The sequence below is a fragment of the Petromyzon marinus genome, chromosome 49 (assembly GCF_048934315.1).
Source record: "Petromyzon marinus isolate PM22_M1 ecotype Great Lakes invasive population chromosome 49, UKy_Petmar_22M1.pri1.0, whole genome shotgun sequence".
NCBI classification, from domain to species: domain Eukaryota; kingdom Metazoa; phylum Chordata; class Hyperoartia; order Petromyzontiformes; family Petromyzontidae; genus Petromyzon; species Petromyzon marinus.
The window spans coordinates 10,207,700-10,234,252 of NC_133715.1; the positions used below are offsets into that span (position 1 = coordinate 10,207,700).

Here is a 26,553-nt window from a genome sequence, read left to right on the forward strand (position 1 = left end):
CTATGAGGGCCTCTGGTAGGACGTGTGAGGAGCAGTCAAACAGGTACAGGCATAGCCCCTGCAATTGCTTGCTCACGCCACCACTGGTGGAAGCTCCTTGGCGAGAGGGAGCTCTAGAGAGCCCTTCGAGAGGCTATGTTTTGGTCTACTCTTCTACGCTGACCAGACGGCTTCCAAGAGGTAGAGGTACCCACACTATATCCCACCGCACGCGACCTTCCGATCGACACATATCAAGCGAGAGCGATGGTGGTGGTGGCGGCAGGAATGGGATTTCGCCTGGCGGCGAGTGAATGAACCAACGAATGAACCGGTGACGACCGGTGACGAACGAACGAACGGACGGACGGGTCAATCTCATCGCTGGGCCGTGCGCGTTTTGTCGTTGTTGTTGTGGCCGGCGGCGTCGCGTACCTGCGATGCCCACGGCGCGGCTCGGCGAGAGCCCCGCGTTTGTGTGAAGCGCCGGTGCCGCGATCTGGCTGAGGTAGGGCCCGTAGGGCTGGTCAAACGACCACGGAGGGGACGGCTGGCCATCTGCGACGCGCGCGTGCGTGCGCGGCGATGGCGAGGGGCACGCGGAGAGAGATGAAGAGGAGGAGGAGGGGGGGGGGGAGGAGGAGGTGGTGGTGGTGTAGCGGACCGACGGAGTCATGCGTGAGCGTAGAGCCACGCATGCGCGTGCGTGGAGCCAGGGGTGGCGTGCACAAGTATAGGATGGAGATGGAAGAAGTTAGATGCATGTGTGTATACATATGTATGTGTGTACATATATATACGTAAATAGATGTGGATGAGAAATACCGGCGTGCGTAAATGGGAAAATCGGAAAAGTGTTTTTAGGTTCCGCGCAAATATTCCAAGGAGCATCCCAGGTCAAAGAAGCATTCAAATACATCGGTGTTGATTTTTTTACGGAAATGTTTCGAGAATAATTTCAATTGACAAGCAGAGAGGGTGCACAACGAATGGCACGGGTGGAGGGGGTTGGAATAGAGATACATTAATGGTGGTTTATAAATAAATATATAGAGGAAGGGGGGTAAAACAGACAGATGGACAGAGAGAGAGAGACACACACACAAACAGGGGTGGGGTAGACACAAAAGCAACACACATTAGCATTTAGGCCACATTGCACACAAGCAAAGCGAACGCAAACGTTAGTCAGACGACCGCCAGATCAACTACGCAGCAAACGCTCATCTCTCTACAAATACCAAGGACAAAGATCCCCCGTGTGACTTTAACAGCATGTTGGGGCAAGTGCTGCTAGCGGGCACCTATGAAGGCCGGTAACGGCACACGAGGGGGTGGGTGGCCAGCACCACGCCCGACCGCACCAGGTACTCATTTTGAGGCTGAGTCGACCCAGCACCGATTCAGATAATCGTCACCGGTTGCCGGGTTCATACCGCAGCGCGCTAATCGCTACACTACCGCTCCCCACTTACCAACCACACACACACAGACTAACACACACACACACAGACGTACGCGCGCCCAAGCATAATTATTTAAGCACAGCAATAAGGATAATCCACTCCACCTGCAGAATTAAGATATTCTTTTTTGCACAGCAGGATCCTACGCAAGGACTTGTTTGACTAATCCCCTTCCCAGGAGCAAACTAAAGGCCTCCGGAGAAAACCCACACGCGCCAGTACAAAGTCGAACAACAACAACATCAACAACAACGACGACGATGCCAATTCTTTGTGCACGGGGTGGCGGGGTGGGAAACAACGAAAGAAACCCGCTTCTGTGAACCCAGCCCCTGACGTGACGCCGTGGTGCTGCGGCCACAGAGGGGCATTGTTGCGAGCCCCCGGAAGGCAGCGGCGTCGCCGGGGCAAACAAAAAAAAAAACAACCCCGACGCAGTTGAAAGCGCCGCTCGCAAATTACGCCGGTGCCCCTGCCTGGCCGCCCCGGGCCCGGAGACAATATGCTGGACACAGCCCCGTACACTCTCCTTGTCCTCCTGTCCGTCACTGTTAATCAGTCCCCATGAAATAGCGATTGTCCCGAGATGAGGTCCACGTGACGACATTCTCCCGCTTTGTGGCTCTGCGCTATTTCCTACGGCGCAGGTCAAAGGATGCTCGGCCCCCCCCCTCCCCCCCCCCCATTTTTTAATGACTACAAAACACAAAGTCAGCAGAATCACGCCGGGGATGCCTCCACTGCTACATCGACGGAACGGACGCGTGTGTGTTCACGCACGCTGATGGCTACGTACGGCGCGGAAGAAGTTCACCAAACATGCATGCGAAGCCCCCCTTTTGTCAACTCGCTGCAGGATTAAGGCCCCCCCCCCCGCCCACCGCCACGCCATGCGGGCCTCTAGCACCACGTGGCCAAACTTCACGACGCGAGTCGACAGGCGTCGGCGAAGGAAGGGAGCGAGCGTGGATGTGGATGCACAGCAACGGGGTTTCTTTCCTGCGCCGTCCACTGCTGCCCACGACCAGGCCTGCAGCACCTGCAGCACAAGCAGCACCTGCAGCACCTGCAGCACCTGCAGCGCCTGCAGCGCCTGCAGCACAAGCAGCACCTGCAGCGCCTGCAGCGCCTGCAGCACAAGCAGCACCTGCAGCGCCTGCAGCACAAGCAGCACAAGCAGCGCCTGCAGCGCCTGCAGCACAAGCAGCACCTGCAGCACCTGCAGCACCTGCAGCACCTGCAGCACAAGCAGCACAAGCAGCACCTGCAGCGCCTGCAGCGCCTGCAGCACAAGCAGCACCTGCAGCGCCTGCAGCACAAGCAGCACAAGCAGCGCCTGCAGCGCCTGCAGCACAAGCAGCACCTGCAGCACCTGCAGCACCTGCAGCACCTGCAGCACAAGCAGCACCTGCTGCGCTTGGTGTTCGCCACGTGCGAGCCGTGCCCTGCTCTGCGTCCCTGAAAAGGCATTTCAGGTGGTTTGATTTATGACCACTGCCAAGCTCCACTTGTCGCAGTGAGAATATGTTGGTCCTTTAGTCTTTTTTTCGAGGAAAGACTCTCCGAGTCTCAAGATTATTTTTCGGGAGGGTCCTGCATTGGCTATTGTCTGACCAATTACTCCAGCTGCGTTTTGTGTTCGAGTAATCATAGGAGTAATCATAAGCACCCGGAGCGCGACCGATCTCATCAGAACTCGCAAGCCAAGCGGGTTTCAGCCTGGGCAGTGCTCGGATGGGCGACCGCCACCACCGGGCATAAACCAGGTGCTGTAGGCTGTTGTAGGGCGGCTACTGTTCTGGGCAGGAGGCGGCAGGCCAGCAATCTCCATCGCTGTAACGTACTATGCGTACGCGTCTATGCTCCCCCCTGCCTTCAGCTACTCGCACCGATCAACGTCGTTTGAACTGCGGTCAAACGACCCCCTGCAACCCGCACGGAGTGGGGAGGCACTCATCCAGCAGCCGAGTGACAATCACGGCTGAGTGCACGCGTGTACAGCGCACGCAGACGTAGGGTAGGCGATGAAGGATGTGGAGAGCGCGGCTCTCTGAGTAAATAGGCTAAGGTGACTCGGCTCTCTGAACAGACAGGTTAACCCTTTGGATTGTGATAAAAACTAAAATAAAAAAAAACAGCTTTCTCGGTACTGAGGCTCCCACAAGGCCATGCGGGAGGGCGTGTGGCACAGTTTGGCGCCAACTATCGAAGAGTGCGGTCGTGTCGCTACGGTTCTCTGCGGTGAGTAACAATGTCTTTAAAAAACAACGGCGCTACGCCTCTCTAAATAAAATGAACGCTGAACCGCTTTACGCGTTCCGAGATTCCGCGGTGAACGGGACACCACCCACCGCGCAACTTGCAGCACATCTCGGAACGGGAAAGGGTTAAGGTGACTTGGCTCCCTGAGCAGACGGTTAAGGTGACTCGAAATCTCATAACCCGCCCCTGGCTCCACGTCCCGGCTACCCGGAGGGTTGATCGCCAACCGCCGATGCTGCTTGGCGTTCGCGCGCGCGGACGAGGCCATTCCATGCGGTGGCTTTTTATTGCTTAAATAACCGACGCGCGTTAAATGTTTCATGCCGGTTTTGATGGCTCCGCCGTAAACTTTATGGGGAAGTTCCATAAAAGCTTTGCTTAACATTTCACATTAATGAAGTTGTGCGGGTTATTTGGAAAGCTTTTAATACGGGGCCCAAACTGTTCCGCTGGCACGTGGAGGCAGACGGGACGACACGTCTGGCCGGTGGCGGTCTGCGCTGGATTTACTGCCTCGGCTTTAATATTTAATGTGGCCTAAAAGCCAAAACATGGGCCCTTGCAGTCAGCCTAACCGGGGCAGCCACTGCCCCCAACACGAATGAAACAGCTATTGATTACGAATTAAAGAGCGTACACTTAGTAAATATCAGACAGTGCCCAACCTCCCACCCCTTTCCTTTATCTACCCCTCCCCTCGCCCCTGGCCTGTGGGCACCTGGCCTCGGCTTGTCGTCCGCGGAACATCTGTAACGCCCCCTCCTCTCTCCCCGTCTCTCGTGCTCTGTACCGGGCTCGTGTTTAGCAATACAAATATAAATTATATTTATTAAAAAGTATCAAGATTGAGAGCGTGAACGGGGCACGGCGCTGTCGTTTTGATTTTCGCACCGCTGCTTAAGTCCGTGATGCGCGATCGGGGCCCAGTTTCTCGCTCAGTTGTCATGGATTATCCCGCATCATTGTGTGACCTTAATTCCCATAATCCTCTGCACAGATTTAGGACAATATAAGATTGGTGGGTGCCCAAAAATTTTCCGGGACGGCGTTTCCGGACCGTTCCGCCAGAAACGAAACGCTGTGCGTAATGAACGAGTTTGCTCTTCGAGGAAATGTTGTGTCACGTGGCTGATTAGTGATTAGAAGTGTTCACGCGAGACGCCTACGCGCTGCTGATGTTACCGGTGAGCCTCGTTAATGAAACACAAGCCAAAGCAGTGCGATTGTGGCCGTGCAGTCCAAACTATGCACCTCATAGTAAACCCATCGATATTCATGGAGGTACACAGAGTGACCCATAGAGACACATAGAGATACATAGAGATAATGACCAACAGAGACACATAGAGATACATAGAGGCTCGTATAGATATATAGTGACCAACAGAGACACATAGAGATACATTAAAGGTAATCCCCAGTGCGATTGTGAGCATGCAACCCAAACTTATACGCCACATAGTAAACCCACAGTTATTCTTAGAGATACACAGAGTGACCCATAGAGACACATAGAGATCCATAGAGATAGTGACCCATAGATACACAGAGAGATACATTAAAGGTAATCCACAGTTCGATTGTGAGCATGCAACCCAGACTATCAACCGTATAGCAAAGCCACTGCAGGAATATCCCTATTTTCAGGTGGGTCATGCTTGGGACATGACTCTCCTGTTGTGCGTGGGAAGATATCGATGGAAACTTCGCGTGAGCTATACCATCTCCTTTTCTGTGTTTCTCAAAATCGGCTGCCCGTGACCCACTCGGCATTTGGAAGGTCACCCTCGCACAGTCACTGAGAACTGCAGTGTCGTGGGGGCTGCAGGCGGCTGAGCCCCCCCCCCCCATACCCCGCTGAAGACGAACTAAAACTGTGACTCAAACAATGTTTTATTTTACCAGGTAAGGGCCACTGAGATCTGTAGCTCTTTTATTATAAGCGACCTGGCCACAAATCGTAGCTCAACCCAAGTGGCTTATCGCGTGGAAATGTATCACAGCCAAATACTCTAAACGCCTGACGCTGATTCTAAATGTGGAGACAAAACCCGGAGGGCCCTGAGAAAAATCCGTTACGACCACGGGGAGAGAGACACGCAAACTCCAAACATACAGCAGGTGTCAGGGCAGGGCTCGAACCCACAACCTCCTGCATACCAGGCGAGGGAGTTAACATCTCCCAGCCACCGTGGCGCCGCCCTTTCTAAATGATCACCGTTGAGTAAAACATTTGGTGCAACATTTAATAATTAAGCAGCGGGCATCACAACCGTTCCTCGCATACTTAGGGGTGGCGAGAGCTGCAGCGGAATGCACGATGGACAAGAGCAGATTGTATCATTACTCGTCCTGTTCAGCGTTCAACGTTGACTGTGTCACGCCCCCTCCCCCCCCGCCTCCTCACCGCCCCCCCCCCCACAACGTTTTTGTCTGGCCCCCCACCCAATTTTTTAACCAAGGTCACGCTGCAGGGCTGCTGCATTCCTCCTCAAGCAATCCAAGCGTTGGAGTGCAGAGGAACTGCACTCTCCTACAAGTGCAGAGGAACTCCACTCTCCTACAAGTGCAGAGGAACTCTCTCTCCTACAAGTGCAGAGGAACTCCACTCTCCTACAAGTGCAGAGGAACTGCACTCTCCTACAAGTGCAGAGGAACTCCACTCTCCTACAAGTGCAGAGGAACTCTCTCTCCTACAAGTGCAGAGGAACTGCACTCTCCTACAAGTGCAGAGGAACTGCACTCTCCTACAAGTGCAGAGGAACTCTCTCTCCTATAAGTGCAGAGGAACTCCACTCTCCTACAAGTGCAGAGGAACTGCACTCTCCTACAAGTGCAGAGGAACTCTCTCTCCTACAAGTGCAGAGGAACTCCACTCTCCTACAAGTGCAGAGGAACTCTCTCTCCTACAAGTGCAGAGGAACTCCACTCTCCTACAAGTGCAGAGGAACTCCACTCTCCTACAAGTGCAGAGGAACTCCACTCTCCTACAAGTGCAGAGGAACTCTCTCTCCTACAAGTGCAGAGGAACTCCACTCTCCTACAAGTGCAGAGGAACTGCACTCTCCTACAAGTGCAGAGGAACTGCACTCTCCTACAAGTGCAGAGGAACTCTCTCTCCTATAAGTGCAGAGGAACTCCACTCTCCTACAAGTGCAGAGGAACTGCACTCTCCTACAAGTGCAGAGGAACTCTCTCTCCTACAAGTGCAGAGGAACTCCACTCTCCTACAAGTGCAGAGGAACTCTCTCTCCTACAAGTGCAGAGGAACTCCACTCTCCTACAAGTGCAGAGGAACTGCACTCTCCTACAAGTGCAGAGGAACTCCACTCTCCTACAAGTGCAGAGGAACTCTCTCTCCTACAAGTGCAGAGGAACTGCACTCTCCTACAAGTGCAGAGGAACTGCACTCTCCTACAAGTGCAGAGGAACTCTCTCTCCTATAAGTGCAGAGGAACTCCACTCTCCTACAAGTGCAGAGGAACTGCACTCTCCTACAAGTGCAGAGGAACTCTCTCTCCTACAAGTGCAGAGGAACTCCACTCTCCTACAAGTGCAGAGGAACTCTCTCTCCTACAAGTGCAGAGGAACTGCACTCTCCTACAAGTGCAGAGGAACTCTCTCTCCTACAAGTGCAGAGGAACTGCACTCTCCTACAAGTGCAGAGGAACTCTCTCTCCTACAAGTGCAGAGGAACTCCACTCTCCTACAAGTGCAGAGGAACTCTCTCTCCTACAAGTGCAGAGGAACTGCACTCTCCTACAAGTGCAGAGGAACTCTCTCTCCTACAAGTGCAGAGGCACTGCACTCTCCTACAAGTGCAGAGGAACTCTCCTACAAGTGCAGAGGAACTGCACTCTCCTACAAGTGCAGAGGAACTCTCTCTCCTACAAGTGCAGAGGAACTCTCTCTCCTACAAGTGCAGAGGAACTCCACTCTCCTACAAGTGCAGAGGAACTCTCCTACAAGTGCAGAGGAACTCTCTCTCCTACAAGTGCAGAGAAACTCTTTCTCCTACAAGTGCAGAGAAACTCTCTCTCCTACAAGTGCAGAGGAACTCTCCTACAAGTGCAGAGGAACTCTCCTACAAGTGCAGAGGAACTCTCCTACAAGTGCAGAGGAACTCTCCTACAAATGCAGAGGAACTCTCTCTCCTACAAGTGCAGAGGAACTCTCCTACAAGTGCAGAGGAACTCTCCTACAAGTGCAGTTCCTCTGCACTTGTAGGAGAGTGCAGTTCCTCTGCACTCCAACGGCGGATGTAACGTGCGGACACTTGACGCGCACAGAGGCGCCTGAGTTAATGTCGATGAAAAATAAATATCCCAAAAGGATTTCGAGCGACCGGTGTGGGGAAAAGACGTGAAGTAAAACAACGAGCGGTTGTTACCCCCACTTTACGCAGCTCGTAAAGAAATAACCGGCTTAGCTGGCCATTTTATCGCGGGCCAGCTGAAGATGTTTGTTTGAGCGCCAGGCTGCAGTTACGCTCCGCGCATCGCCGGTACGGCACACAAGAGACGGAGCCGGGGGTGCATTAGTCAAACAGCTGTCGGACCGCACACTAAAGCCTAAAAGGGCGAGTCTGATGCTCGGCTGTCACAAAAAAAAAAGTCTGGCCGGCTTCCAACACTTGTTAGATAAAGCTGTGAGAAAAACTCGGCGGGCGGACGAAGATTCGGGCCATTTCCGTCGCCGTAGCTCGTGGATCGTCGGCGCAAAGTCAAAGAGCGGCGACCGCGGCGCTCGCTGCGGACCCCACGGGGAGCGCCGTCGACCGAGCTCGAGTCGGTTGGTGCAGCGGAACGTCGTGCCGGAGTGCCGCTGCAGCGGCCCCTCTCCCGATGCGTTCTCGGGTTGCGCCCCCTCGCCACGGTCCGGCAACACGCAGCCGGCACGACTGGCGTAACCGCGATTGTCCGCGACAACTCGCGCGCCGGCGACAGCGACTCATTCCTCTTAAACGTGCTCGGGAATTGTAAGGTCACGAAAGTCAAATCGCGGCCAGGAGTCGAATCATCATTCCATCACCGCATTATTCATGCCGGCGGGCGGGGCGGGGCGGGCGGGCGGGGGGGGGAGAAAGCAAAATCCTGTTTGCGGCAAGTGAAAAGTGGTTATCCTATGGGTGACACTCCCCTCCGATGTAGTAATGTGGAATTTCCATCGCTGGCGTGGTGCCACAAAAAAAAACGGATAATGAGCGCTGCTCGTCGGAGACTTCTTTCCCGTGCGTTCTTCTTGCACATCTCATTTCGAGACCACATATTTGTTTTGCTTAAAGAAATGAGTTTCTTTAAACAAAACAAAAGGGCATTTGAAATACGAGCGCGAACCGTGCTCATCGTTTCCTCCGAGGGGTCTGGCTGGCACGCCGAGGCCCCGGGTTCCCAGAGATTGTGTTCGTTGATGGCGCAGACGTTTTTTTGGCAGGCGCTGTGGCGAGGCCGATACCGACGACGGGCGTGAAGTCTGGTGCTGTCTGAGTTGTCCCGACAACAACCACATATTATGGGATTTAAGTCATTCTCGATTATGGTACCACGACAGGGCTGTCTGCATTTCTCCAGAGAAGAAGAAAAAAAATGTGACTGACGATACGACCTACCCCTAACTCCATAAAGAATGTTTTTTCATAAAAACCCACCCAGGTTGTTATTCCATTAAATAATGAAAGCTCAAAACTTACGCGCGAGCGGTGATCTCAATACGCGCCCCCCGCCACAGTTGAATGCTGTAGATTGTGTGGGATTTTTGAACCGGTTGCTTCGACTCGAAGACAGAGAGCGTTGTGTGCGTGATTTTTTTAACCGCTGGGAAAAGTTCAAGCAGTAAGCAAAGATGGCGTCGTGAAGTGGCTGTCATCCAGCAGTGGATTGACATGCATCCTCATATTAATGGCAACAACAATCATAATGTTCAGCCCTTTGTGAAGCCCTTGCTGGATGAATGGCCTATCCACGCCATGTCGATTATGGAGATTATTTGAGCAGGTCAGTAGCGCGGGTTGCAGAAGGTGGGGGGGGGGGGGGTGCGTGGGACGCCCAGGACCGGTTCAGATATCACTCGCCACCGATGTTATCCGTGACCGGTAAATCGAAGCGCAGGTCTGTCCGTCCATGCTCACTTAAAAGTGCCCGTTCCTTCAGCCTTGTAAATCGTCAGCTGGTTACCCTCTTGGTTGAGCTCCCACTGGAAGTGAACGTTTCAAAGCTTCGAGCGGTTTCTCTTTTTTTTTTTTTAAGACAGCGTCAGAAACACAAAGGGGAGCAAGAGCGAAAATGTTTTACCGAGGGCGATACCTCGATGAACGCCTTCGGCGTTAAGGGTCGGTCAGGCTTGCGCGGAGAGCTTCGGGGATGGCGATTCAGACACGAGGACGCGATTGGGCGCGTGGCGCACCGCGCGTACGCAAGCGGCAGGGGTTGTGCGGTTATGACATTAAAGGGTTATGCGGCTCACCACATCCTGGGCGTTTGTGTGCCTCTGCATGCAGGGAACACGGGGCACGGCGTGTGTGTGCGAGCGTGCTCGTGCGTGTGTGCATGCGCGCACGTGTAAGCGTGAGTGTGTAAGCGTGAGTGTGTACGTGAGTGTGTACGTGAGTGTGTACGTGAGTGTGTAAGCGTGAGTGTGTGCGTGAGTGTGTACGTAAGTGTGTAAGCGTGAGTGAGTGTGTGCGTGAGTGTGTGCGTGAGTGTGTACGTAAGTGTGTAAGCGTGAGTGAGTGTGTGCGTGAGTGAGTGTGTGCGTGAGTGTGTGCGTGAGTGTGAGTGTGTGCGTGAGTGAGTGCGTGCGTGAGTGTGTGCGTGAGTGTGTGCGTGAGTATGTGCGTGAGTGTGTGCGTGAGTGTGTGCGTGAGTGTGTAAGCGTGAGTGTGTAAGCGTGAGTGTGTACGCGAGTGTATGTAAAATATTGCCTCTGGGAATAAAAAAAGGTGGTTGGGCGTGGTGCTGGCCACCCATCCCTGGCCTTCATAGGCGCTCGCTCACAGCACTTTCCCCAACAGTCTGTTATGGCTATACGGGGAATCTTTGTCTTTGTGCGTCTCACATAAGTCGAGCGCTAGTGTAGCGATGAGCGTTCTCTGACGCACCAAATAATTTGGGGTGACCCGGGTCCAATTCCCACTCACGGCATTTATCTGCACCGGTTGTGAGCCTCCCCTCGGTTGGTTCAGCCAAAGTGGTCCGGGTGCGGTGTCGGCCACACGATGCCGGGTGCGTCGTGTCGGCCTTCTTAGCGGTGTCGGTCACACGATGCCGGGTGCGTCGTGTCGGCCTTCCTAGCTGCTCGCTCACGGCACTTGAACATTCGGCCTGCACTGGCCGCGTGAACGTGCACCAATGGCACTCCGCACCGGGCGGACTGCCAGACGTGACCTCGTTCGCTCGCCGCCGCCAGGTTCCAGTCGGTGTCGGTGCTCAGCTTGACCCATCATCCTTTCAGGGTCGATAAAATCCGTACTCGTGTGGAAAGTCAGCCGCCATGCTGCCAACTGGGACTGGGGTCCCGGCGATCTGCACTCCTCTAGCGATGCCACGCGGCTGCCAAGAGGCAACGTCCCTCGGGTGGGCTCTTCCCGGAGCTCACTACTTTTAATTGAGGAGCCTATTTAACAATATATATAACGATATATAGTCTCTGTATTTTCTCTGGTGATGTTCAGGTTCTCATGTGTTGGGGATCATCTTCATCCCCCCCCCCCCACCTGTGATTTGTCCAGGTGGCAGTACAGCAAGTGGGTTCATGACCTGTTCGTCGGGGAGTGTTGGATGTTCACATTCCCTCGCACGTGAAATTGGTTATATCTTGGAGCAGTGACGTCCACCCTCACTAAAATAAAAATATTTAATGTATAGCCGTTCGTCAAGCTCTCGTAATCCTGCTAAATTAATAATCCGCCTGGCACCTGTCCACGAACCGGTGTTATCACTCCATCTCCCCGGTCAGACGCCCCCCCCCCCCCCCTCATCTCCGAGGGATTCCGTTCATCAGCCGTCCCTCCGCTATTGTTCTTGACTATCGGCCACGATCCCTTCCAGCGACGGATCCTTCCCAACCCCAACAGGACGAGTATCGTCATCGACCCGCGCGCTCTCCGGGCCGCGTCACCGCCCGTCTCTCGACGTCACCGCAAGCGAGCGTGCGTCTCTCCGCTCTCTCGGTGCGCGACCTCTCAGTCGCTCTCCTGAAATCAAGCCCCGACCTCCCCCCCCCCCGTTCGTGACCTTGCCGAGCCGCGTGCCTACCCCGGGGTCTGTGTTGAGGGATCGCTGAGCGAGGGAGGAGCGTGCAAGAGGGAGGCCGGGTGCGAGTGAGGTCGTGTGGGTGTGCAGCAGTACGTCGGCGGGGCTCTGCCTGGTAGGGTGGGGACGGCTGAGATGAATTTGTCTGCGTTTGGGCGATTCGTTTGCCCTGCTTGTACTTTTCACTCCTCTCGCGTTCTTGTGTCGCTTTGTTGACGTTGCCACCCCGTGCCCCTACCGGACGTCTGTGAGAAAGAGCTTTAAAGCTCATCGGATTCCTCCGGTACGGATAAATATTCTGATTTTGATAGGTAGGTAAAGGGGGGGTGGGGGGGGGGGGTGGGTGGGGTTGGGGGCCCGTCGTGTACCTGTCTGTGCATTGTAGTGGGGGGGAGGGTTAAGAGGCGGGCGGAGGGTCGGCGTTGGGGGCGGCACGTGGTGCGCCCCCACGCGCAGCGCGGTGCGCCGCAGGTGCTCCAACTCACTCAGCCTCTCGGAGAAGGAGAGCGCCTTGCCAGCGTCCTCCAGGCGCTGCCTGTGCCCTGCGTGGGGGGGGGGGGGGGGGGCGGCAGAGAGAGAGAGAGGGAGGGGGGCGGCGGAGCGGTTCTTTAGTGGCGAGCCACATCTTGGATGAGAGCGCACGGAGGGGTGAGAGCGGTGGAACCGGTGGCACGGCGAGGGTGGGGCGAGCGCCCCCGGGCGCCACTCCTGTGGGGGGGGGGGGGGGGGGGGGCTACGGCCGGATTCTTGGAAGCGAGCGGTGGCGGTTGGTGGTGGCTCAGAACTTTGGTGGCGTGGTTGTGTTTTTTTGGCGATGCAACAGCATTTGCTTGCACATGAAAGCAGATTTTAAAACGCACGGGAAAAAATACCAGAAGCGCTTTGGCCTTTCAGCCCAGAGGCAATAACGGTGTAATTTCGATACGCGCGTGTGTGTGCGCGTGTGCCATTGTGTGCGTTTGGGAGAGACGCTACTGGGCAGTTGGAGACCGTCAACCACCAGCAACAACGGACGGCAGGGGAGCGACGCTCACAACAACGAGCGGTGCGACGGGCGGATAAAACACAACAAGTTGGAAGAGTCAGGGGCACAGGCGGTGCATCTGCCGGTCATCTCAGTCAGTCAACCCATGGCACCTGGGTCTATCCCGTGACCCCTGCCAGCGGGTGTACAACACTTCGCGTGGCCTTAAAGTGCACATAGCCTGGCACAAGCGACGTGGTGACGTCACCGCCACTTAGTGGCAAACGGCGATTGTTGTTGTAATGGAATCACTTGTCCTTGAATAAATTATTGTATTCACGGACGCGCATGACATGAAGTGGGGGGGGGGGGGGGGGGAGAGTGGGTAGAGGGCAGGCGGGCGAGGACAGCACCTTGTGAGTGATGCTTTTCGAAGCCGGATTCCGCAGTTAGCCAGAACTCGATGGTAAACTGGACGGCAATGCGAACTTTCAAACAAACAAACCCCAAGACACGGACCCGGAGAGTGCCCACGTGCTCACGAAGCTACCGGCACAGCGTGAGGCCACGGCGTGCTCACTGCCATGACCGCATCCATTGTTTAAATATATCGTCAGTGTTCAGGACGCCGCTCAGAGCCGGCGAGGCCTCTCCCAACAGTCGGCTCCCAGCTGGGAGAGGTTTTCACGGAACTCTGCCGCGGCACCGATGGTGTCCTGAGTTCACATCTGGGTATCCGAGTGCCCGCGATTAAACTGCGCGTTGAAGAGCAGAGCGGGGTAGGTGGCCGGGTAGCCACGAGGTGGCCCGTGCGGGAGGCCTGAGAGCGGTGTTCTTCACTGCAAGGCCTACGGGCCACTGGCGGGCCCTGGTGGCTCTGAGTGCGGCCCGCGACAAGACGCAACACGTGACGACACCCCCCATCGTGCTGTAAAATCCCCACGGTTTCAAGTTGTGCACGTCACACACACTTGGACAACACGCACGAGGCGCGTTGCGCCACAGTCTGCGCGATCGATGTGCGCGCCGCGTCTGTGCCTGACCGCACGCCGCACGGAGTGTGCGCGTGCACAGCGCACAGAGTGTGCACGTGCATGGAGTGTGCACGTGCACAGCGCACAGAGTGTGCACGTGCACGCCGCACGGAGTGTGCACGTGCACAGCGCACAGACTGTGCACGTGCACAGCGCACAGACTGTGCACGTGCACAGCGCACAGACTGTGCACGCCGCACGGAGTGTGCGCGTGCACAGCGCACAGAGTGTGCACGTGCATGGAGTGTGCACGTGCACAGCGCACGGAGTGTGCACGTGCACAGCACACAGACTGTGCACGTGCACGCCGCACGGAGTGTGCACGTGCACAGCGCACAGACTGTGCACGCCGCACGGAGTGTGCACGTGCACAGCGCACAGACTGTGCACGTGCACGCCGCACGGAGTGTGCACGTGCACGCGGCGCCGAGTTGTTCGCGAGGGCGATCGAGACGAACGCGGTCACCTAGGGGGTGGCCGGGCAGCTCAGAGGTCAGAGCGCCGAGTTGGCACCGCTGAGCTCCTGGTCTCAACCCGGGCAGCTTCCCGCGATTAAACCGGGTTGTCAAATGCAGCGAGTGGATGGTCTCAGCCCAGTCACCGATGACTGCACACACAAAAATAACATTAAATTTGGATTTCACAATCGATTTCTTTTTTTCCGGCTAAACTTCAGTCCTCTGAGAGTTACGAATATTTGATCAAGTTTTACCGTCGCGTGCGACAAAGCACACCTCCTGCTTTGTTAACGAGAAAGCAAAAATTTGTCCGCTCGAGGAACCCGTTCAGAAGTTCTGTAACAAACAAAACACAAATCTCTCGCCACCGGTGAATCTCCGACACACTTGGTGCCACTGCTGTGTGAAACTTTGGGTAAATGCGTCCTTCGCAGTGATTTCAGACAAATAGTTTTATATTATATTTTTGGAGTTATTCTGGCACACGCACGAAGTAAAGAGGTCCAAGTTGAAATATCTTCATCTTGTGAGGGCTCATCAGTAGCACAAATTAAAAAATATAAAATGCGTTTTTAACATGTAAATATTGGTTAACACACATGCATGGATATACACACACACACACAGTCCATCTTACACGCAAGTCGCAAAGCCAACGTGTCTCCATGCTCAAACAAAGTGTGCACCAGCGCTACCGTGAAGGTCGGTGGCCCTGCGCTGGTCGGATTCCACATTCACTGTTCGGTGTGTGGCGGCCTCTCACACCACCGCTGTTGATTCCCCCACAAAGCAGTAGTCATTGCATCGAGGCTGAAACAACGATGAGCCGAGGGGATCGCCGACCGTCGATCTTTTTTAACCGTGAGCATGGAAACGATGCAAAACATTTGCTGTGAATTGGAAATACCAATCTCCCAGTTTACAGCCCTGCAGAGCCAATGGTATAAAATCCACATTAGTTCGTAATTAGTTGTAAAGTGGATTTCAACCATAGTAATGATTACTATGGGGGGGGGGGGGGCGAGTCTATCCGCGAAAGGAAGGATGATGGGCTGAGTCCACACAACTCAGCCTTCCGACTGCTAGAGCCACTCACTCCACCACGAAGCCTCTAGGTGTGTTCTCCTGCCACGAAGACCGCACAACCATCGCTAAGCTTCACCAAGTCACCGGAGGGCGGCGTCATGGACGCAGAAACCACGACGCCGTGACTTCACCGCATCTCCTTCAACGGAGGAGGAACAGCAAAGCGACGCGAACTCTCAACACCGAGCTGCATTCGCTTCTGGATGCCGGACGAATGCATTGTGAGGTCGCACTCATTGCACGCGAAGTTCTTGCCACAAATGAGCCACAATACTTCGCTGATCTCGTCGTGCGAACTCCAGTCATCCTCGCAGCAGCGGATTTCGGCTGGCCATCGAACAAATACGGCCACTGCATCGCGCGCTTTCAGATGCACTTCTGAAGCCGTCTGGAACGCTCTTCCTTCCGATATCAGGAAACCACTGGAGCTTTGCACGTTTAAATCATGCAGATTGACAAACTCATTTTCTTAGCACTGCTTTTTGTGTTTTGTTTGTTCTCCTCTCCCCGCAACTTTGATCAGCGTGGTTGGCTACGTACGGTGCGAAAGAAGTTCATCATAGGTACGTACTGAAGCACTCTCGTCGTGGCCAGCAGACCTGGATATTGAGTATTTAGCTCCTGAGCGTATATCCGCCGTCATTTGCCAGTTGCAGAACAAGGCCGGTTATATCCACAATGGTTCTTTATGTTGCACATCAACAGCATCAACAACAACATGTGGTGGGCGTTGAACACGGAACGCCAGAACTCTGGGGGAATTTCTGAGCCACACTGGCGTGCGTGAGCAAAAACAAAACCCTTAAACGCTCCCCATGAGTTTCCATCGCTTTCATTGGCTCAGGAGGACCCCTTGTAAGGTTTAAGAGAATGAAACGCCATCCTTGTAAAATATAACTAATATAACTGAAAAAAAATCCACGCACAAATGAGTTAATATATACACCGACAAAGGTCCTCCATATAGTCTTAACCAATTTTTGGGGCAAGTGCTGTTAAGAAAGCACCTATGAAGGCTGCCACGGCACACGAGGGCTTGTGTAGCCAGCACCACGACCCGGCCGCCTCTTCTTCCCTCGTGGCGATGTTTTTTACACACCGCACCAGCTACTCATTTGAGACTGAGTCGACCTTAGGGGGGCATACATTGAGTAGGTACGCACAAATCTGTCAAAACTTGACCCCTCCCCCCCTCCCTGTACGCATGCGTACTTCTTACCCCCCCCCCCCCACCTGGGTACGTTCGCTTGACGCACCCCCCCCCCCCCCCCGAATCCTATAGAACGGCCGATATTTAATCCACGCAGAAACGATCAAGGATTAATAACATTAACGTGTTTAAGCAAACAGATAGTCCACCGCCGGACTATCAACTCATTTGAAGGCCAATGTAGACAAATTATTACCGAGGCTTCACCCCCCCCCCGTTTCCTATTCGTACATTGTCAGTAGCCCCCCCATACGCAGGCTACGCATTTGGGTGAACCCCCCCCCTGCCCCCTCCATGCGTACGGACTCAATGGATGGCCCCCAGGGAGGCCCAGGATCGGCCGAGGAGCGGTCCACCGGAATTGGCCGTGGGAACGGGAAATCGAACTTGGGTCGCCCAGCGCGCAGCACAGCGCTCTAACCGCTGCGCCACCACTCGCACGTACACACACACACGTACACACACACGTACACACGTACACACACACGTACACACACACACACGTACACACACACACACGTACACACACACACGTACACACACACACGTACACACACACGTACACACACACACGTACACACACACACGTACACACACACACACACGTACACACACACACGTACACACACACACACGTACACACACACACACGTACACACACACACGTACACACACACACGTACACACACACACGTACACACACACACACGTACACACACGTACACACACACGTACACACACGTACACACACACGCACGTACACACACACGTACACACACACACGTACACACACACACGTACACACACACACACGCACGTACACACACACACACGTACACACACACACGCGCGCGTGTGTGTGCCCGCACGTGTGTGCGTGTGCTACTCTGCGTGAGCACCCGAGCGGAGCGCACAGCGAGGGCAAACAGCGCACAGACCGGCCGACGCCTGCCAGCCACACGAGACGCATGCCCGCGGTCACAAAGCCGCTCCTCTCGCCGCTCAATCCCCTTCCCTCGTGCGGCGAGCGGTGGGAGATGGGGAGGAGGAGGAGGAGGAATAAAACAACAACAACAACCCGCAAGAAGAATTATTTCTGCTTGACATATTTTTTTGGTTATTGCTACCCATTACGGTACGTTTATTTATTATTTTTACTTTGCGTAAACGCACGGACGTGCAGTGCAGTGCTGTTGTACCGTCGGACGTAGCGCGGTTGGAATACTCCGCTCGAGTCGCCGCGGGGGCGAGATGTTAACTACCTCGCCTGGTATGCAGGAGGTCCTGGTTTCTATCCGCCTGGTATGCAGGAGGTCCTGGTTTCTATCCCGACCCTGACGCCTGTCTATTTGGAGTTTGCGTGACTCTATTTTATCCGGTAAGGCTCACTGAGCTACGTAGCTGTTTTTTTCAGAAGCGACCCGGCCACAAAATATAGCCCAACGAAGTGGCTTATCACGTAGACATTTGTAGCAGCAAAATACTCCAGAGGCACATTTATTCTAAATGCGGTGGGGAAAACCCAGAGGGTCCGAAGAAAAATCCACGCGACCACGGGGAGAGAAAACACCCAAACTCTAAATATGCAGGTGTCAAGGTCGGGATCGAACCCACGACCTCCTGCATACCGGGCGAAGGATTCAACATCGCGGCGCCCTAATAACGGCGGCCATTTGTCCGTAGAGTTTAAAGCTACGAAGCCAACTTGCTCGTGCAGGTTTTAAACTTACAAGCCACAAACGGTGCACGCGCGAATCGATTTGCGAGACTCCTCCCCACGCGGGTGGACAGAGCAGCGGGAGAGCCTCGGTCCTCTGTCGGCGCTTTCCGACTGGCGGCGCGCCGTGCAAGCAGGGCCGCGCTTTGATGTCTCCCGATGACAGCGACATTCAAAGGCCGGGTTTTCGTTTGCTCGCAAAGGAACCTGCGCTGGAATGGACCGCCTTGGCTGAGTTCACACGCACGGCCACACCCGCCTGACGACGCTGCTGATGCCACTGCTGCTGCTGATGCCACTGCTGCTGATGATGCCACTGCTGCTGATGCCACTGCTGCTGATGATGCCACTGCTGCTGCTGATGCCACTGCTGCTGATGCCACTGCTGCTGATGATGATGCCACTGCTGCTGCTGCTGCCACTGCAATTGCTGATGCTGCTGATGCCACTGCTGCCACTGCTGCTGCTGCTGATGCCACTGCTGCTGCTACTGCTGCTGATGCCACTGCTGTTGCCACTGCTGATGCCACTGCTGCTGCTGCTGCCACTGCTGCTGCCACTGCTGCTGCTGCCGGGTGTTTTGGAAACACCGCACACGGAAACGCGGCGCGGCCCAGCTGACTCGCAACATCTCGCCTCGCTCCACGCGGAGTCATCTCGCAACGGCTGTGGGCGGGGGGGGGGGCCTGGAGGGGGTGGGTGGGGGGGGGCTGGAGGGGGTGGGCGGGGGGGGCCTGGAGGGGGTGGGGAGGCCGACGGCGTCCATGGACGAGCCGTGACCGTCCGCAGCTTCTCGCCGTCTGTCGCGGCCGTCAGAACTCGGCCGGGCTCCTCCGTCTCCACCGCATTCGAGGAACACGCCGAGAGAGCTCGCTCCATTAACAGCCTCCACCCTCGCCCCTCCCCCCAATCTCCCCCCCCCCAATCTCCCCCCCCCCCCAATTTATCGTCTTTCTGCTGGGGGGGGGGCTGCTGTTACAGGAATCCCCAAGAATTAGGATCGCTCCGCCGAACAGAATATTCCCGTGGTGTGGGTCGCAAGTCGGAGGGTTGAAACAAATATAAATATCTCACAGAGGTTCGTTCCTCGGTGGGAGCGTTCGTAATTCGGGGGAATGTCTGTATCATCATCATCATCAAAAAAAAGGAAAACCTTTCTTAATATCCGTCATTTCTTCCCATTCAATCCACAGTTGTCGCCGTAAGCCGAGCGGAGTTCATAAAAGATCACGGAAGAAATTGCCGCTCGTGAAAGAAGACGCGGCGACGCAGGAGAGATACCCAGGCGTCGATCTCCGGCCCTGGGTTTCTGGGGGACACACGAACACGAGCCCTGCACTGCGGCATCCGCTGCACAAACCACGGCGGTATCAGCAGGTGGGGACACGCGCCGTTGCACAAGTGGAAAAACGAATTAAAAAAAAAAACTCTTCAACGTACGATGACTGTGGTCATCACCCAGAACAGAGCCGCGGAACATACAACGACTCAACGTCCCGATTCACGAATGCAAAAGGGGGCACCATCAGAGCGATGAACTCCGCTGCCCCCGCCGCAAGTATCTGGCTCAACCACTTCGACGTAGACTCGTGGCTGTTGTACATTAAAATTGTAGCCTACAGAACCATCAGGCGCACGAAGGCGATCGCACTGTACTTCTAAGAGATCATGTAGCGCATTTGCCCTCCCGCTGTATTTTAAATCAAGAGTTGCGGAGTGCACATCATCCGGAGAACGCTTTTGCCTCCTGGGAAAGCGTGGTTTGACTGATGTGGTTGTTTAGAATTTTATGGAAACGGTTTCTCCGTTGCAATACACGGCCACCCAGAGCAGAGAAGACACCGCCAGACGTTCAGAATCGTCTCCTCTCTCAAGGAGCACCATGAACCATCATCACGCGAACTCCGCTCATCCTCACAGCAGCAGCAGCGGCTTCTGGCTCAGCCATCGAACAAAGGTGGTGGTCCCCGCATCATCGTCGCGTGCTTTCAGATGCGCTGCTGCGGCCGTCTGGAACGCTCTTCCTTCCGATATTAGGAAGCCACTGGAGCTATGCACTTTTAATTAAACTAGATTGAACACTAATTTCATTAGAACTTATTTTTGTGATTAGTTTGTTGTCCTTCTCCCGCACCTCTGATTAGCACGGTTGGATACGGACGGTGCGAAAGAAGTTCGGCGTACATACCTCCAAAGTGCTGGATCACAGGCGTCCACCATCAAGACCAAAATCTCCTATATAGCATTTACCAGACTGTTGGGGCAAGTGCTGTTAGTGAGTAACTGTTAAGGCCGGCACAGCACACGAGGGAGTGGGTGGCCAGCATTACGTCCAGCCGTCCATGTATCACCAATTTCTCGAAGCTTGCACACCACACCAGTGATTCATTCTGAGGCTGAATCGACCTAGGGGAAGGCCCGGCACCAGATAAGATATTCGTCACCTGCGTCGGTTGTAAGCGGGATTCGAACTCGGATCGCCGGAATTTTAAGCGAAATGCGCTGAACCACCACACCACCGCTCGCCGCTACCATCAAAAAGACAAAGACCCCCCCTCCGTATAGCCTTGACAGACTGTTGGGGCAAGTGCTGTTAGCGAGTAGCACCTACGAAGGCCGGCAACTGCACATAAAGAGGTGGTTGGCCAGCACCACCGCCATCACCGCCACCACCACACATCCAACCGAACGTTCAGTACAGATTCAAGGACATCGCTACCACCCAGCGCTCGAAGGGTTAAAACTTTAAAGGGTTTACGCGAGAGGCACTCTTGCTGGCCCCGTGCCAGGGCGTTTAGACACCGGAGGCTCGACAGACTGACTGGCTTTGCTTTGCTTTGGGCAGCCGGGGCTTGGCACAGCCTCCCCTCCTGACAAACCAGACGGGGGGCAGGGGGGTGGGGGGATTAGAATGCTCGCACGCCCTCCGCACATAAACATTGGGTGGCTCCTTCTCCTGCGGTTGGCGTCTTACTCGTCAGGTGTACAAAGCCACCGCCGTGCTCCGCAGGGTGCGTGCCATTCTCTGCAGTGCGACGGTGCTGTCAGCATGCCCAGCGCCCCCTTCGCATTTGCGCGGCGGGAAGACGCACGTCACGTGTGATAGGCGCGTGAAGGTCTCCGTTCTATGTAAAAGGTGAAGGCGCAGCACCGCAATTTCTCGCTTGCGCCCCCGCCAGCGGAAGGCCCCCCGCTTCGAGGGAGCTCAAGAGAGCCTCTCTCGGGGGGGGGGGGGGGGGGTGCGTTGGCCTACACTTCCATGCAGGCCAGACGTCTCGAAAGAATCAGAATATGTATTTATACTGGAGGAATCCGATGAGCTATGAAGCTCTTTTCCACAGATGTCCAGAGGTGGGAGTAGTCCCACAACTTTATCCCACCACACGCGACTTGCCCATCGACTAACTGCGGTGTAACCCACTTAGACCGCTGGGTGGACAGGGGCGATCCAGCGCTCTGGACGCGGGGGTTGGTGGATCACGGAGAGATTTGTGTAACTCCCAAAACCACTCAGCTGCCATAGGCTGGGATGCGGGAGCACAGCAAGTGGGCTAATGAAGTTGTCTGCGTGGGCCACTGGGTGTGTATCTCCCTCTAATGTGCTACGGGTTTTCTCCGTCGACGACAGCATCCACGATCAATACGAATAATTACGATCATAATTTACATGCCTTCGTCAATCCATTGCCGGATGAAGCCCTTCCCATTCCATCATAGACTCATAGTTATCGGGGGTTCGTTTGACCATACTTCACCACACTGGTCGGTGCGAGTTGCGTTGGCCACAAATCCCAAACGCAGGGGCCCTCTTGAGAACGAGTCTTAAAGAGGCTTTCCCGGATACCCGGACAGAATGCAACCCAGGGTGAGAGACGCACAGAGCCGGCAGTGGCGTCAGCCGTGCTCTACTGCAGTGTTAATCCGGGCAATTGGCAGACATTCAATGAAAAATGTGTGTCAGCTTTCCACCCACCTCCCTGACACTCATTTATTGGCACCAATGGAGCAGTGTAGGTGTCAGGCACACAGACAGGGAGGGAGAGATGATAAACGCAACTTAACACACAAATACCTGAGGACTAACGCCTTCGCCGCATAGCGCGCATTTTCGTCCGTCCATTATTCAATTCATCATCCGCGATTTCAACGGGGGAGTTGCGGAGTCAAACGCGGGCCGAAGGTTTCGTTGGTTCGTGCCAGGCGATGGCTGCGGCGCACGAAACAACGCGGCCGGTGCGGGTGACACAACCCCGCCCCCGCCGGTTTGCGAATGGGCCAAGGCCTGACGCGAGTCCCGGCGTGGGGCCGATCCAAAAAGAGTCTGCCGCGTTCCACCGCAAAGTGGAACGCGGGGTCTTTCTGGCGGGGCTTCGCCGTTCTTAAATCGGCGTTGTCGTCGTGGTGGTGCCGCCTCGAGACGGAGGCATCTCGAGACGTCCGGTGGCGACTCTCGGAGCCAGCGGCGCACCGGTGCCGCAGGGGGAGAGGTTCGTGGACTGTGGCATCGCGAGAAGCGCCTCTCTCTCTCTCTGCGGCCGCTTCGACGGGGCCTCTGACGCAACCACCACCCCGCCCGTAGCGAACTCTTGTCACGCGGCGGCGACACCGATATTCGTCGTCGGGGTTGTAATGTGCCACGTTAATTAAAAAAAAAACATTAATGCTGCGGTTGGTTTAATCACATTGCATGTACGTGGAGCGAGATTTGAACTTCTGACGTGGCCAGTGGTAGCCCTCGGGCAAGTGGTCACCGCTTGCTTTGAAGTTCATGCCGTATGTTTTCAGTATGGTTCTTTGAATGCTCTGGAGGACGTCTTCGGAATGTGGAATTTCCACCACTCGGTCGGAACTGCCGACGGAGCCGAGCACCGACAACGCCAATCGCGGTTTGAAACACCGGAGAAACGTTGACCTCTTTGACATTCAAAGAAATTGCATGCAAGTGTCATTTTTATTTGGATTAAACTAACTGATGTATGGTTTAGGGAAAGTTACATTCGGGGGCTATGCTGCCACATACATCAGCGGTGCCAGGATTGACAATAAACATTCATTACATATTATCGGACGTCCCGACAAATCCAATTGGAACTAATGCGATCGCAAAAGTTGACAATGTTCACAATTTCTGTGTGAATTAATTGCAAACGTGCTCTGGATCATCGCCATCGATTCCCACGCGAAAACAAAAACAAAACAAAAAACTTCTGACAATTAAAATCGATGGGGCCCATTTGGTTGTCTTTTTTAAAATGTTTTTTTTGTCTTTGGAAACTGTCGCCATCGGTGTTACAATCGGGTGGAATCGCATCGGAGGAATTGATTGGGGAGCTGTTATTTTTTTCCCCCTCCAGCCGGGAAGTCACCCTGGGATGAATGACGACTCCGAACGCGGCGGAGGACAGACCGGGTCGTCTCGCCGATGACGCCGTCGTTCGTAAACAAAGGAGCAGGCGCTTGATATCTTTGACAATCGTAATTAAATCATTCGCAATTTTCCACTCGAGGCATTACCAGCGGAATCCGTCCTCGTCCAAATTAAATGAATGAGGCTCTCTCGCGAGTTCGCTCCTGCGTCACCGTCGCTCTCGGAGGTGATGCCGAGTCCCCGGCAGCCGTCAAACTAAAGAGTGAAGAGAAGGCAGCAGGGCAGCCGAGCCCCCTGGGCCTCGCTCACGACTTGGCGATGCTGCTGCTGAGTTTGCTCGCGGTGCACGGGCACAATTAACACTCAATAATGTCAACACACCTTGGCCTTAATTTAAATAAATATATGTGACGGCTTGGGAAGTGACCTTTCTTGACAGTACAAGATGACCCTTCGTCACGTGCCATCAAAAAGGGCCTACTCCCGAAACGTCGCCTATTTATATATCGTTTTAATTCAGGGCTTCGCAGCTCGCCGAGAACATTCTCGGACGCTTCAAACATTTCGGGTGTCTGCGCCGCAGACGTCGCCTTAGGCGGATGTACCGTCCAGGTTCCACCTTCTCTCGCACGCGCCCTTCCTTCTCCTCTATCTTACAACCATTCCCGTACAATAATAAGTCAGTTTTGTTGTTATGGAACGACGGCTTTACGACGGGCGTAAAATGAGGCGGGCGGTGGGTGGGTTGACGGTGGTGATGGGGGCGAGTGAGTGAGTGAGTGGGTGGGCGAGTGAGTGAGTGAGTGGGTGGGTGAGCGAGTGAGTGAGTGGGTGGGTAGGCGAGTGAGTGAGTGGGTGGGTGGGCGAGTGAGTGAGTGAGTGGGTGAGTGAGTGAGTGAGTGGGTGGGTGAGTGGGTGGGTGGGCGAGTGAGTGAGTGAGTGGGTGGGCAAGCGAGTGAGTGGGCGAGTGAGTGAGTGAGTGGGTGAGTGAGTGAGTGGGTGAGTGGGTGGGTGGGTGAGTGAATGAGTGAGTGGGTGGGTGAGTGAGTGAGTGGGTGGGTGGGCGAGTGAGTGAGTGGGTGGGTGGGCGAGTGAGTGAGTGAGTGGGTGGGTGAGTGAGTGAGTGGGTGGGTGGGTGGGCGAGTGAGTGAGTGGGTGGGTGGGCGAGTGAGTGAGTGAGTGGGTGAGTGAGTGAGTGAGCGAGCGAGTGAGTGGGTGGGTGGGCGAGTGAGTGAGCGAGCGAGCGAGTGAGTGAGCGAGCGAGTGGGTGGGTGGGCGGACGGGACCGATGGGACGGAACGGGGGAGAGAAGATTATATTTTTTTTGCGAGTGAATGGGCTGGGGCGGCTGACTCACGTCTGGGTCTGCGAGCGAGGAATGCGCTAATTGTGCGAGAGCCCGCGGAAGTGCGTGACTCACGCGGCGGTAGCGAGGAGACAAAAGCGCTTTGCCACCGTCCCCTCACCGGACGGACGGCACCACCACCATCACCACCACGACCACCATCACCACCATCACCACCACGACCATCACCACCACCATCATCACCACCACGACCATCACCACCACCATCATCACCACCACGACCATCACCACCACCATCACCACCACCATCACCACCACCATCATCATCACCACCATCACCACCACCACCATCATCACCACCACCACCATCACCACCACGACCAACACCACCATCACCACCACCATCACCACCACGACCATCACCACCACCACGACCATCACCACCACCATCACCACCACCATCACCACCACCATCATCATCACCACCATCACCACCACCATCATCACCACCACCATCACCACCACGACCATCACCACCACCATCACCACCACGACCATCACCACCACCATCACCACCACGACCATCACCACCACCATCACCACCACCACCATCACCACCACCGCCGCTCCGCGTTTGTTTTATGCCCCCCAAAAAATACGCAGCGTCCCCCCTCCCACACTGCCACCCAAAAACCCCTTTAACACCTCCCAGTGGGGCCACCCAAAACCCCTTTAACACCACCCAGCGGGGCCACCCAAAACCCCTTTAACACCACCCAGCGGGGCCACCCAAAAACCCCTTTAACATCACCCAGTGGGGCCACCCAAAAACCCCTTTAACACCTCCCAGCGGGGCCACCCAAAAACCCCTTTAACACCTCCCAGTAGGGCCACCCAAAACCCCTTTAACACCACCCAGCGGGGCCACCCAAAAACCCCTTTAACACCTCCCAGTAGGGCCACCCAAAACCCCTTTAACACCACCCAGTAGGGCCACCCAAAACCCCTTTAACACCTCCCAGCGGGGCCACCCAAAAACCCCTTTAACACCACCCAGCGGGGCCACCCAAAAACCCTTTAACACCACCCAGCGGGGCCACCCAAAAACCCTTTAACACCACCCAGTAGGGCCGCAGGACACATTTTGTTAACAAGTTTTCAAGGCAGGACTTTGAAGACTCTTAAGGGGTGGTGGTGGGGTGGAGCGGGGGGGGGGGTCTATGCGTGCATCCCCTTTGAAAAGCGTTTGATGTCTTGTCCTGAACAATAAATTTCGTAAATGCGATGCTTTAATGATTTTTCGGGAGGGGTGGTGGAGGAGTGGGGGGGGGGGGGGTCTCTTTTCGTCTCTCTCCTTTACTTGCAGAAAAAAAAACTGTCCCAATGATTTCCTTGTGCAAGCAGCACACATCTGAGGATGCGCGTACTCACGCGGCCCACAAACATCAACCCGT

The 26,553-nt window shown here is 55.0% G+C and overlaps 1 protein-coding gene across 4 annotated transcripts in view; it reads right to left on the bottom strand.

Moving 5' to 3' along the window:
• LOC116952997 (runt-related transcription factor 1-like) overlaps window positions 1–26,553 on the bottom strand; it is a 155,179-nt gene that overhangs the window by 8,547 nt on the left and 120,079 nt on the right. Inside the window, exons 6-7 of one of the 4 annotated variants that reach the window (XM_032972790.2) lie at window positions 12,325–12,498; window positions 415–537 (exon numbers count right to left, since the gene is read on the bottom strand). In XM_032972790.2, coding sequence (XP_032828681.1) covers window positions 415–537; window positions 12,325–12,498 — 297 coding nt within the window. The remainder of the gene's footprint in view (window positions 1–414; window positions 538–12,324; window positions 12,499–26,553) is intronic. The other 3 variants (XM_032972791.2, XM_076074683.1, XM_032972792.2) reach the window with 3 other exon arrangements.